Here is a 12,177-nt window from a genome sequence, read left to right on the forward strand (position 1 = left end):
CGTACGCCACGTGGAATTAGTAAATATGCGGTGCTTGAGGGGCCACGGCTGTGCTGCGCACCAGACAGTCGTCGTTAAAGGCACCTACAGTGTTGTTGGTCGTTGTTTCTATCAATTTGTTTTCATTTTGATCGGGTGCTTTCAGGAGTTTTTCCCGTTTCACGCTGACTGTGTGGAAGGGGATCGAGTTGTCGCTCTTGTTACTGCTGATGTTGTGTTGTATCGGACTGTAATTTCATGGAGTTGCGTGCGAGGAACCCAACGTTCAGTTTGTGCAATGGAGGAAGGATCCAGCGAACCGCCTAGTGGAAGTAATGAATTGCAGCTCTGCCTTACCGCGGGTTTACATGCAGGAAGCATTACAGTCCACAGGAGCAAGGCGGCGACAGAGTAGGAGCAGGTCTCCGGGTTTCCAGTAACGTCTTTGAGCGGGATTATGTATTGGGGCGCGACGCATTGTCGTAATTCCGGCTTATTTCGTTGTGGCGAGTGCACGGGGTGATTGATGTCTCTTTAGCGGTGGAAGTGACGGACCAGGCCATCCCAGTCACGTTCCACACTTGTCCTCGAGCGCACCGCTGCCATGGCAGGATCCCTCTCAGGTGTGCACGTGGAGCGTGGGGGCCTTGGATGACGCGGCATTGGGATTCGTTGCCCGTTACGGCCCGCAATTTTGTGTGTGCAGGAGGTGTGACGGCCACTTCCGGCAATTTGCACATCCCTTCACGGCGCTGCCTTTGATTTATTTGACGCACCGCCTTCCACAGGCAAGGGATGTTGTTGCGGATTGGCCACGCTGGTACGGGGATGCCTCCACGAGGAATTCCTTCTTTTTCCCAATTCCCCTATGGCCCTGCGAAATTCATGCACCACAGCAGGCACAGAGCGGTGTGGTGTTAGCACGGAGAGTACGATATTCACCGAGACTGTTTCCACGGCAGCGTGCGTCTATGCGCCTTCTCGTCGAATCGTGGAAGCACGCGAGCACACGTCGACGGTTCTGGATCACCTGGCGACTCACATCGTCGACGTACCCTTTTTTCTCGCCAGCAGTACCGCGTAGCGCACACACGGATGCAGCTTGCCTTTGGCCACTGCGACATACCCAAGAACGAGGCATGTGATGCATAAGCCGAGGAGGCGTCCGACCTCGCACAGCTCAGAGGCACATGGAGCACCGGCATCGTTTTCATTGGCCGAGGGTATTATTTGTGCCCGACAGCTCAAGCCAGAAGCTTGCCGCTCCACTGTATCAGGCGACTGGGAACCGACGCGCACGGACGCCACCCTCACTCGTGGGGAAGAGGCCGCACTGGACCGCCTCCGCACCGGAGTTTCCCACACAATACGGATGGCTGCTACGACCATTGCAACCCGCCATCCCACGCACATGCCGTTGGTGCGGCGCGGATGCCGCACAGCAGGCACGCAAAGAACTTTGCACGGAAACGCCTCCTCCTCCCGCTGGACCTCACCCCGCCACGATCCGATGCCCGGCAGACTGCCCGGTGTGCGGCAAGCACTGCAGTTGCTGCACTGGTGTCGTGACGCACATGGTTAACGCCCATGGCATTACGCGCTCTACCAGGCGCTGTGGAAGTTAACTTTCCCGGTGAGTCGGAACCGCCAGAAATCCCACCGGAACCACCGCCCAGCACTTGAGCGAGGACGAGAGCGAGAGACGGCACACCGATCGCACCTCCGCCGCAGACTGCACGGCCCAGGCCGAAGCCACTCCCATGCAGTTTCCGCACTGCGTCGTACGAAAGGCAAGCCGGAACCGTACTTTATCTTAGGCACTTCCACAAGCAAGACTTCCCCCGACAACTAGAAGGCGCTGCCGGGAATATGACGGTCTGACGGCATCCACCCCGTTCGAATGCACGTACTGTGAATTCGGGGCTCAAGCGAAAGCGGGACCAACATCCCGCATACGAGCACACGAACACTCCAGCACAGAGCCACGGTCGGCACCGAAGAAGGAAGCACTTCGTAAATGCCCTTGATGCGACAGGCAGGCGGGCAGTGCCGGGGGGTTGACCACCCACACACGGCACAAACACCCAACAGAAAGAAAGTCGGGACACTAAAAATGGAGATTAAATAGCCACGCACTGCAAGGCTTGAACCTCCGCATGAAGAACATCAAACCCACACAGAAACCCCGCCTCTGCACAGGAGGAGAATGCCACCGAGAAACAGTGCACCGTGTGCCTAAAATGGCACGCACAAGCATGCGTTGGTGGACGTCACGCTGTCGCCGATTTCACGACGGCAGAGGGGTCAGGCCGCCGAGAAGACGCACTTTGCCCGGTGACGACAGCCCGATGGGATCCCCACCAGTTTAGTTTCGCCGTCCAGCATGCGGGTGTCAGTGCCACAGCAATGCCTGACTGACCCGCTACCGCACGGCACGCCACGGGCATCGACCAGGCATTGTGAAAACCGGCCGACTGGAACTGTGCGGAGGGGCAGGTCGGCATTTACTCCGCTGCCCGGCTCTGCAGGCGCCCAGAAAAAAGCATGGAGCGGACATTGGAGAAGTGGGGAAGCCGTGCTTCACGGAAATATTGGTGTGTCTCCACTTTGAAGTGGAAGGTCTCTGCCCCAGCAGTATCTCCGCGCGGCGAGAAGGCACGGGGCTCCTCGCAGATGCGGCAGACCGTATTTTCTCCTGGCAGGCTGCCCTCCTCTCCTTTTCTCATTTATGGCGTCCATGTTTGGTTGGTTCTGTGATTTGTTGTTTTATTGATTCTTGGCGGCAACGGATTATCGAGCCACCGCACTGTCCCCAGGGCGGGTGCGTAGCGGTGGTGTGTGCTTCACGGCCTCCGCTGCGGCTCCCACTTCGGGTGCCGGGCTCTCTTTCACATCTCCGATCGTTGGGCGGACGTGCTCTGCGATGGTGGCTGGCGTGTGGACCTTCGTATTTATTTGAGAAGACACGAGGAATAGTAGCAATATATATATCAACAGCGCTGAATGGATATTAGTACTGATATCTAAATGCCTATCTACATACATGTGCAGCCAATAAAATGGCAATTCAATAAATCAGGAAACCAAGCAATCTGTGAATTTTAGGGGAACGAAGGGATACATCCATATCTATACAGATGCATCAATGAATAAAGTATCGTTTTTATGCTCATACCCATATCGATATATCTACACATTGATCAACGCCTATTTTCATATGTATATCCCTCCATATAATTTTTCTACCGTTCTTTTTTGTTCGTGGCATTTTGCTTCCGCTATATTATGTATCCTTCTCCCGTGAGTTCCTGCTTATTTTTTTAGAGCGCATAGGCATTCCGTCCCGCGGTCAAGGTTTCATATGCACTGAAGCACCCCATCGTACAAAAGTCGCAAGAGGTTTGCGAAGCCCATCCCAATTGAATGCTGATTGCCACCTTCTTGATCTTCTGAGGAGCTGCGACGTGTGATTGCGTTGCCCCTGACACCCAACACAATGACAACTTTCAACGAGCAGCTTGCAGGCGCATTGTGCAGTTTTCTTGAGGTGTGGCCCACACCTGTATTTTGGGAGTGAGTGCACGGTGTACCTGTAGGGGATGCTGAGGGCGGCGTCAGCGAGGCATGGGACAACATGTGCTCCGGAACAAGTGTGTGGCGTTGGTCCGAGGAGGTCCTGTGCCAACGGCATCACTGATTGATGGCCATTGATTTTGAGGCTTTCAGCTTCCTTGCTTTAAGGAATGGAATGGCACTGGCTGACCAGGTGCCACATGCTATCTAATCTGTCCTGGGTGTGGCTTAAGAGACGATGCGGACGCATGCAGAGGGGGAAAGGGAATAGGACGTTGTGTGGAAATGCACGTGGACGTGTCAGAGCGTCACGATATCCCTCAAGAAGTGTGGAGCCCCGAATTGATGATTCGACCGTCCTGATAAAACTGCCTGGGGTGGAGGTGAGTGCGCTGACTTCCGTTTCACCGAATTTTTCTTCATCTGACAGGCTGCGCGGCTGACGTGGAGGGACATCATGCGCACCTGTTTCCGGCGGGTGCGATGCCGTTTCCCACATTTGAGGGCGATTTCCCCGATGATGCACTCTGTCATCCTCAATTGTTTTATCTGACGACACGATGCAACGCGGGGTTGGTGCTGAGCGACGAAGGCCTTCCGTCTCGGTTGGAACCAAAACGGAGAGTCCATGAAGAGGCATGCTGCTCGCGGTTGGTTGATGCGTTGCCTGGGAGGAGTCTGAGTGCCACCGTGGAGCGTCTCTTATCCGCTTGATTGCATGACCCTCTACACATTGCAGAGGCCTCGTGCTCCTGAGTAATGCCGATAGGGCGGATTGCATGATGGTGTTTTATTGCTGGAAGGCACCGTGAGGAGGAAAAATATTATTTATTCTTTCTTCTTCCTGGACGAGACGAATCCGTTCTTTGATTGAAGTACTAATGCCTTGTCGCAGCTCTTTTTGGCCGCTGGTGGCTTTGGTGTTTGTTCCAATCAATGGCTCTCACTGGCGGCTCCAAGGCCTAATATCGACTGGCGTTGTCGCCCATGGGCCCACGTTGCTTGGCCCATCAATTGTTTGCGCAACTGGACAACAAATTTCTCTGTGGGTGTGAATCATGGTTTACAGAATATGACCACAAAAGCTGCTGAGTGGGCTGGTGGTTGTTGCGTCCTGCATGACTCTGACGATGTTCTTGCGTATTTCACTCTGTTGCGTGTAAGTGATGTTACATCTGTGCCTCTTCGTGTGGCAGAGGCCTGAACCAACGGAGGACAGAGTGTTGTGATGAGTTAGGGCACAGACAACCCTCGTGTTGCTCATCGTTATGCTCGTTTTCACTGCGGTCCTCGACGTGGGATCATTTTATTTTGTGCGGTATGGAGAGTACTCCTCCGCTGGCATATCGCCGTGTGGTGGTCTCTGGCTCAAATGACCCTGTGGAATACTTTGTGAGGGCGAAGGATGATGGCAGGACTGTTGTGCCCACACAGACGGAGACGAGAACAGGCTGGTTGATGTGCCCTGTAAGATTGCGCGCTCGATTGCGTCATTGGATGCGTGCAGAGCAGGCGGCTCTCCGGTGTTTGTTGGCTTCACGGCCATCCCGCTGGCCCCTTCTGAAGGGCATTCAAGAGCATTCGTTCCCTGAGGGTGTTTCTGCTGTGTGGTCCGCACACTGCAGTGTCCGCTCCATTGGGCCTTTTCTTTGATGGGAGGATGGTCTGTTGCACTTCTTGGGCTTCTGTGGAGGGGGAGGGTCATGGGGCAACATGCCCACCGCTTTGGTGTTGGTGCACCGCGTACTTGTGGCCGCGTTACGCAGGAGGCATAGTTCTCCGTTGCAGGATGGAGGCAACGCGCTCTTGTCCCTTGACAGCAATGAACGGCCTTCTTGTTATTTATTTTTAGGCGTTTCTGCCGGACAACGAGTTTGCAAATGGTTACGAGGGATGCGGGGCTGCAGGGCTTGAGTGCCGTTGGTTTTTTTTCTGACGGGCGGTGTTGAGGAATTACAGGCGCTTGCAGATGCCATCGCCGGTGTGAGGGCAGGTGTTTCAGCCACCCGAAGCGCGGCTGTTGGGAAGACGTGTTTCACTCTTGCAGTGGAAGCAGGCACCAAAGGGGCGAATGTGCGGGCTCACCACCCTACTCTCTGTACTGTTTTGCCGCGACGACCGGATCTGATCGCCAGCCACATTGAGCCGTCGCCATGTGGCCGCAACGTTGCCTCGAAGCGGTCGAGAGGCCGCAGGGCACGGCATTTGCATTCATTTATGGAAGTGTCACGGGGAAGAAATGCGGACCTTTCGGCATCTGGCATCTCGCTGCCTTTTGATGCCATATTCGGTGAGTCCGTGGGTACTGTCTGGTGCTTCTGCCTTTTACTGGATGATTGGAGCTGCTGAGATGTGGAGGGTATTTGCTGCGCCTTCTTTTTTTGGGTATATTTGTCGCACGCCGTGTTCGAGACGGTTTTCGATTGCCGCATTGCATGGGGTGCTGCAAGGCGATGCATTATGCCACGCGATTGTGTTGTGGGTGCCGTGCGGTGAAAATATTTGACGTCGTTGAGGTGCCCTTGGAGGGTGGGGGTGGCGATCCTCCGGCGCGGGTGATCACTGACGGGTTCACACGCCCCTTTGAATTTGCTGTCCCTTCTTTGTACTTTCATGAACTGGCCGCGGATATTGCAGAATATATTCAGGTTGCTGCGGTGCTCCATACATTCAAGGTGTTGTCCTCCGCGCCGTCAACCTCGGCAGCTGAACGACCGGTCCCTTTGAAGGATTCGGGAGGAGGATCCGTCCAATTTGTTCCGCGGCTGGAGTCACTTCCTTCATTTCTGTCGGCTAGACACGTCTACAGCGTTACTTTGCGTTCTCTTCCTTCAATGGGAGGAATGGGTGATGACGGAATTCGAGAGACAGTGGCTCTTTTTGTTGCGTCGCTGAGTGATCGGTCAGCGGCAGTTGGTGCATCAGCCCTTCCTGAGGGTCGGCGACAGAAACTCTGTGGCCGAGACTATTTGGATTGAAGTTCACAGGGGAAGAATGCGCGCCTTACTTCCGTGCTTGTGCCGATGGAATGCAACTATTTGCCCTTTCCTGTGATGCCTCGTGTGTGCCACGACATCACATTGAGGAGAGCACGAGGTGCTATTGCGCGTGCTATTTCGTTAGACGCCACGGCTCTTTTCGGGTGTGTGATTCGACTGTGTGGTGGGTCCGTTGAGGGGAGGACGTGGATGGGCCGCGCCTACCCGACCGCTGCGCCTCACTTTTCTGAGCGCCCTGACCAAATTGCTGTTCTCCTTTTGCTTGCTTTACCGGGCCTGGCGACCTCTTGAGGAGCGGTGCGGCGGCGTGGACTGTCGGGCTGCTGAGGAGGCCGCGGCTGCGCGGGATGTCCTGCGGATTTTTTTTGCGTTTCAGGACTACTGTAGAAAGGAGGACATTTTATGCCTCCTCCACGTCCAGGAGAGTAGATGGAGGGATCGCGGTTGTGGGATCGCACTTCACGAGGGTCCGCGCCCGTTGATCGCGTCGACGGCGCGCTCTGTGTGTCTTCGACCACTGCCGGAGCATCCCGCCGTTTTTCTTCCGGTGAACGGGAAAATCCACCGACACGTCGAGGGGTGGTGGGGGATGTTGCAGCGAGGAACGCTTTAAAGGTTCTACAGTGAGGGAGCGGTGCTTGCAAGGATCCCGCAGCACTTGGGATTCTGCTTGCACTTAATTTCTCCTCTCTGTCTGTTGGTTGGTGCCGTTTGCCGGAGGGCGTCTTGGCCCGTGCGCAACCGTCAACTTCTCTGCTTCTGTGTGTGGCCTCACATTTTTTGGTCCGTTGTGGACGGTGAGGGTAATTACTGTGGCGGTTACGACGAAGCGGATGTGTTACGCCGTGAATGGTGGCGCCACCCACTTCTTTGCCACGTTCATTTTTGATGCTTTTTATATTTTAATTTGATTTCTTGCACACAAACACACTCAGGCTAGGAAGGGAGCTACGACCAAGCGCCAATCGCTACTGTGAACTTTGAAGGCGCTGAAAGGACCAACAGCACACACACCGCCCACATACACATATTTATATGCACTCACGTGTTGCTGCAGTGAAGGCACCCCGCACACACAACCGTCGCCGCGTGACCGGATCCAGCGGCAGGAGGAGGGAAGGAAGAGAGAGTGAGCCGCAGAGGCCCAACATGTCCCGGCGTGTCATTACTTCAGCGGTGCTTCTCCTCGTCGTGATGGGGATGTGCTGCAACACTGTGCAATCCGTTGTGGTGTCAAATTCAGGGCGGGGAGTCGATCCTTTTGTGCCGCAGACGACGCTGGTGTAGTCGAAGGATGGGATTGTTCCAGTTACGACGAGGGATTCGTTTGCCTCACCCTCTCCTGTCAGTGCTGGTGGAGTAATTGCTGCTTTCGTCGAGGGTCACACGGATGCCGAATATCAAGGTGGTCAATTAAGTAGGCTCTTTTCTTCTGATGTTCTTGCGAGGTGCATTGACTCTTCGTGGGATTGGTCCACTGTTGTTGGTGAGGTCAATAAAAGGATGCATAGAGGGCACACACTGTGCTTGGTGCAGCGGAGGGAAAGGAGAGTTTGGGTGTTGTGCTCCGCCGCACAACAACTACGAAGGGCAACGGAGCGTTTCCTCTTGCGGGAGGCTCTGATGTGTCCTACGAAGGTGTGTGTTGGAGAGAGGGCGGCTTGGAGCTGAAACTGGTTGTGGGCGATGTCACGAATCCCACGTGTGGCAAGCAGAGTGGACGGATCGAATGGGGCGACCCCAAACCACTCTCGAAACGGATCTCTTCTGCTTCTCACGAAGGTGACTGGACGGAGTTCGTTGCTTCTGGTGGCGCAGGTGTTGTGATGGAGGATGGCACGTTTGTGTTTCCTCTGATGGTGGTGAATGAGGCAGAAGACGTTTGCTCCATGATCATTTGCTCGACGTACAGCGGCAGTGCCTGGGCGCTCTCTGAGGACATTTCCCCTCCGGAATGCGAAACCTCCCGCGTCACCGAATGGGAGGGATCACTTCTCATGATTGTTGACTGCGAGAATGGCCAGAGGGTGCACGGGTCGCGTGACATGGGGACAGCGTGGACGGAGGCCATTGGGGCACTCTCAGCCGTGTGGGTCAACGCACGATCAGGAGTCTCGCAGAAGGAAGCCTGCGTGTGGATGCCCTCATCACCGCGACCATTGAGGAAAGGAAGGAGGGTCATGCTGTGCACTCAGAGAGGGCATGCCTCGGGGAAGGAAAGGGCCACTGCGCTCTGCCTTTGGATCACGGACAGCAACCGCACGTTTTCTTTTGGACCGGTTGCCGTGGACAATGCTGCGGATTGGTGCTCGCCAGCACCCTGCTGCACTCGGATGGCAATTTGCATCTTTTACGACGGAGGGGCAACGGTGAATGCCGTGTCATCTCACTTTCCCGCCTGACGGAGGAACTGAGTGCAATCAATTCCGTCCTCAGTACCTGGGCGCAAAAGGACATTTTCTTCTCCAGCTTGTCTACACCCACGGCGTGTCTGGTGGCAGTGATTTGTCCGATGCCGCCAGTGATGACACGTGGAACGACGAGTACCGTTGCCTGCATGCAACGGTGAAGGAATGCAGTGAAGGACAGCGATGGGTTACAATTGACTGGACTTGAGTCCAGGGCAATATGGCCTGTGAACACTCGGAGTGATAAAGTGCGTCATGTATCTTTGAGCCACGACTTCACACTTGCGGCGTCGGTGACCATCGAAGTGACTCCGAGTGGGAACACTCCTTCACTGACTGCGGTGCTGGCGCACACTGCGTCCAATCATACCGTGGGACTGTCGTGCAGCCACAATAAGAAGTGGGAGACGGCGTTCGAAGGCAAGACAACAACACGGAGCAGCAATTGGGAGCCGAGGAAAGAATACCAAGTGGGACTCATGCTGCAATGCAACAAGACCTCTGTGCACATTGATGGTCGGTCGCTGGGGGAGGAAGAGGTGCTGTTGAAAGGCCAGAGGCCACCTGAGGTACTGAGGGTTCGCTTTGTTGCGTGCGGTGGGCACGAATCTCGTTTGACGGTGACGGACGTCTTTCTGTGCAGCCGCCCACTGAACTTCACTGCGATGCGTGCACTCAAGGACAGCGTCCCCGTTCCGACGAGAGAAGCGGCCCCGACACCGCCCGAGAGGATTCGAGTAGTTGACAGCGTCAGTGAGCACGTTGCTGGGGATATTACCGAAGAGAAATGAATGGACACAACGCAATGCCCCTGGACACGAATCCCCACTACAAACAGTCGCCTTTCAGGGTCTGGAGCGGCGTGAGTCCCGACGAACGCCTCGCCTCTCTCAACGAAGTGAAATTGACACTGCGTGATTTAGGCGGCAACAACACCGTGCGTGTGTGCGTGTCTTGTGTGTTGCTGCTTCTAATGGGATTGTGTTTGGGTGGTGGCAGTCTTCTGAGCCACAGTGTGTGGATCCGCGGCTTCTCACCTAGAATACATGCTGCATTGCCCGCGCTTTTTTACTTATCTTTTATTTCTTCAATGTTTTTACTTTTAAATGTCTTTTTAATGCAGTTCAGATGTAGTAATAAGTACTGTTGTTTTTCCTTTACGTAATGTCCGGCTGATGCACACTGTAATGAGCGAAGTGTTTCCCGCTCTTGCTTGCTTTTCTTTTCGCCCACACGTGGCGCCGGCCCCGCGGCTGTGTCTTCCACGGACTGCACGAAAGGAGGATTGGAAGAACAGGCCGGATGCCGCGTGAAATGTTGGGGATGTTGTGTGGGCTGGTGAAATAATAATGCGATCTGTTTTTATTTATTTTAATTTGCCTTCTCCTTCTTGGTGCGGGCAATATGTATACACACAAACACACAGCCGTATTGTTGTGGTCGACACATGAAATAAAAGTCCTGCAAAATCAATTTTTCCATTAATTTGTTGCTTTTGGGAGTCATGCCGGACTCTCGTCTTTTTTATTGTTTCTTTGATCCCTGCGGCTTGTTTCTGTAGTTACCGTATCTGCTGTCACTTTGCGTCTCTGCTTCCCGTTGAGTGTCCCACTGCTGGCCGTGCTGTTGACATGCTTTTTTCTTTTTTCCTGCTAGAGGCATCGATGTTCCGCGACGACGATTGTTTGTGTTCCCCATTGCGATGGCACGAGGGTGACTGGGCGCCGGCCTGCTGAGTGCACTCGGAGGGTAGAAGATGGTGTGCGCCGTGCCTCACTGTGAGTGTGGGTGCCAATCCGTCGGGGCAGAGAGAAGTGAAGGACAGCGCCGTGGAGTTGGATGCGCCCTTTCCCTCGTTGCCGCCATGTGTGTGCGCATGGCTCCATCTCGCGGTGCGACGTGGATGGCGTTGCTATTGCATGTGTCCTCGTGCATGCGCTGTGCGGCGGTCTTCTCTTCCCCATGACACCGCCCTTGTGGGTGTGCGGGACAGTGAAGGTTGTGGGGATGTGTGATGGAGTGAGGGTGGCCGTTGTTTCCGCACATTTGCTTCCTCCACACACGTGGCACCACTCGGCAGCCTCTCGCAGCACCCAAGCCGTGGATTGAGAGGATGTGAGGGTTTGCTGAAGGACGACCACGAGACGCAGTACATGACGGCCAACCTGATCCGCGTGTGGTTGCAGCGCATGGAGCACGTGCGCCAGTACGTGTTGGACGTAGCGCTCATGATTGTGGAGGAGAGGCGGCACGACGTTGTGGTGCTGTGTGTGTTGCGCGGCCGGGGCGTGCCGGCGATTGTGAGGGATGTGGAGGTCACGGAGCTGCTGGACTGAGGGAGGAGGTGGCGGACGTTGTGGCGCAGCGGGAGCGCATGACGGACTACCTGTGCTGGAGGGGCGCGTGTTGAAGTGAGCGTGGCGTGTCTGTGAGGGCCTGAGGAGAGGGAATAACAGCAACAGTGACTGTGGGAGTGTGAGGAACGGTGCACGGCGAGGAGCGCTCCTCTTTTTTTATTATTGTTGTTAACCGCGCCCACCCAATTGTTGCTGTTGTTGTGCGTGGCTCTCATTGCTGGATGGGACGGTGCGTGGCTGTGTGACTTGTCTCTCTCCTTTGACTCTGCGTTGACGTGTTGTTAGTTTTTAGTGAAGGCTGCACGCAAGTGACAGGAGTGATGGCGATGATGGCTGGCCGTGTGCTGCTGGTGTGTGCCCTCTGCGTGCTGTGGTGCGGTGCCGCGTCGGCCAATGGTGAGAAAGATGCCGAAAAGAAAAAGGATGAAAATTCCGGGGGTTCAGGACCTGATGCTGGTGTCGGTAGTGCTGGACTGCAGGCAATGCCAGTTTCAGTCAAGGGAGGTCCCGAAAACGCAAAAGCATCGTTGGGTGCACAAACAGGAAACAGCACCAACCAGCAAAGTGTGGTCACATCACCACCTGAAAGCCCAATCAGAGCAGAAGGGCAAGCAGAAGATGAGGATGAGGATGCGGATGGGGAAGAAATACCACCAACACCACTACCTGAAGGAGGAGGAGGAGGAAAGTCACAAGCCGCTGATGGGAAAATGAAAGTTATAAATGAAAGTGAACCAAAACCTGAAAAACAACGCCAAGTCAAAAGTGGAACACAAAACCAGTCAGAAAAAGAAACAGAACCAAATGCCCAAGTGCAAGCAACCAAAAAAAGAAAAAGAGGGAAGTGGACTAAAGCCGAAT

General features: G+C 54.8%; 1 protein-coding gene and 3 pseudogenes across 1 annotated transcript, besides 1 other annotated feature; all 4 read left to right on the top strand.

Annotated features, from left to right (window-relative positions):
• Positions 1–12,177: part of a sequence feature (areas not merged during assembly with more than two copies in the genome that could not be assigned to a particular haplotype) that runs on past the window's edge.
• On the top strand, positions 3,263–7,102 carry Tc00.1047053507729.20 (annotated as a pseudogene).
• On the top strand, positions 7,587–9,809 carry Tc00.1047053507729.30 (annotated as a pseudogene).
• Tc00.1047053507729.41 lies at positions 11,073–11,399 on the top strand (annotated as a pseudogene).
• Positions 11,637–12,177, top strand: Tc00.1047053507729.50 (mucin-associated surface protein (MASP), putative; the record flags this gene model as incomplete). Its single annotated transcript, XM_802871.1, has 1 exon — positions 11,637–12,177. A coding segment is annotated over one exon (541 nt), but the record flags the coding sequence as incomplete, so codon positions are not given.

The sequence above is a fragment of the Trypanosoma cruzi genome, genomic scaffold, assembly GCF_000209065.1.
Source record: "Trypanosoma cruzi strain CL Brener 1047053516389 genomic scaffold, whole genome shotgun sequence".
Classification (NCBI taxonomy): domain Eukaryota; phylum Euglenozoa; class Kinetoplastea; order Trypanosomatida; family Trypanosomatidae; genus Trypanosoma; species Trypanosoma cruzi.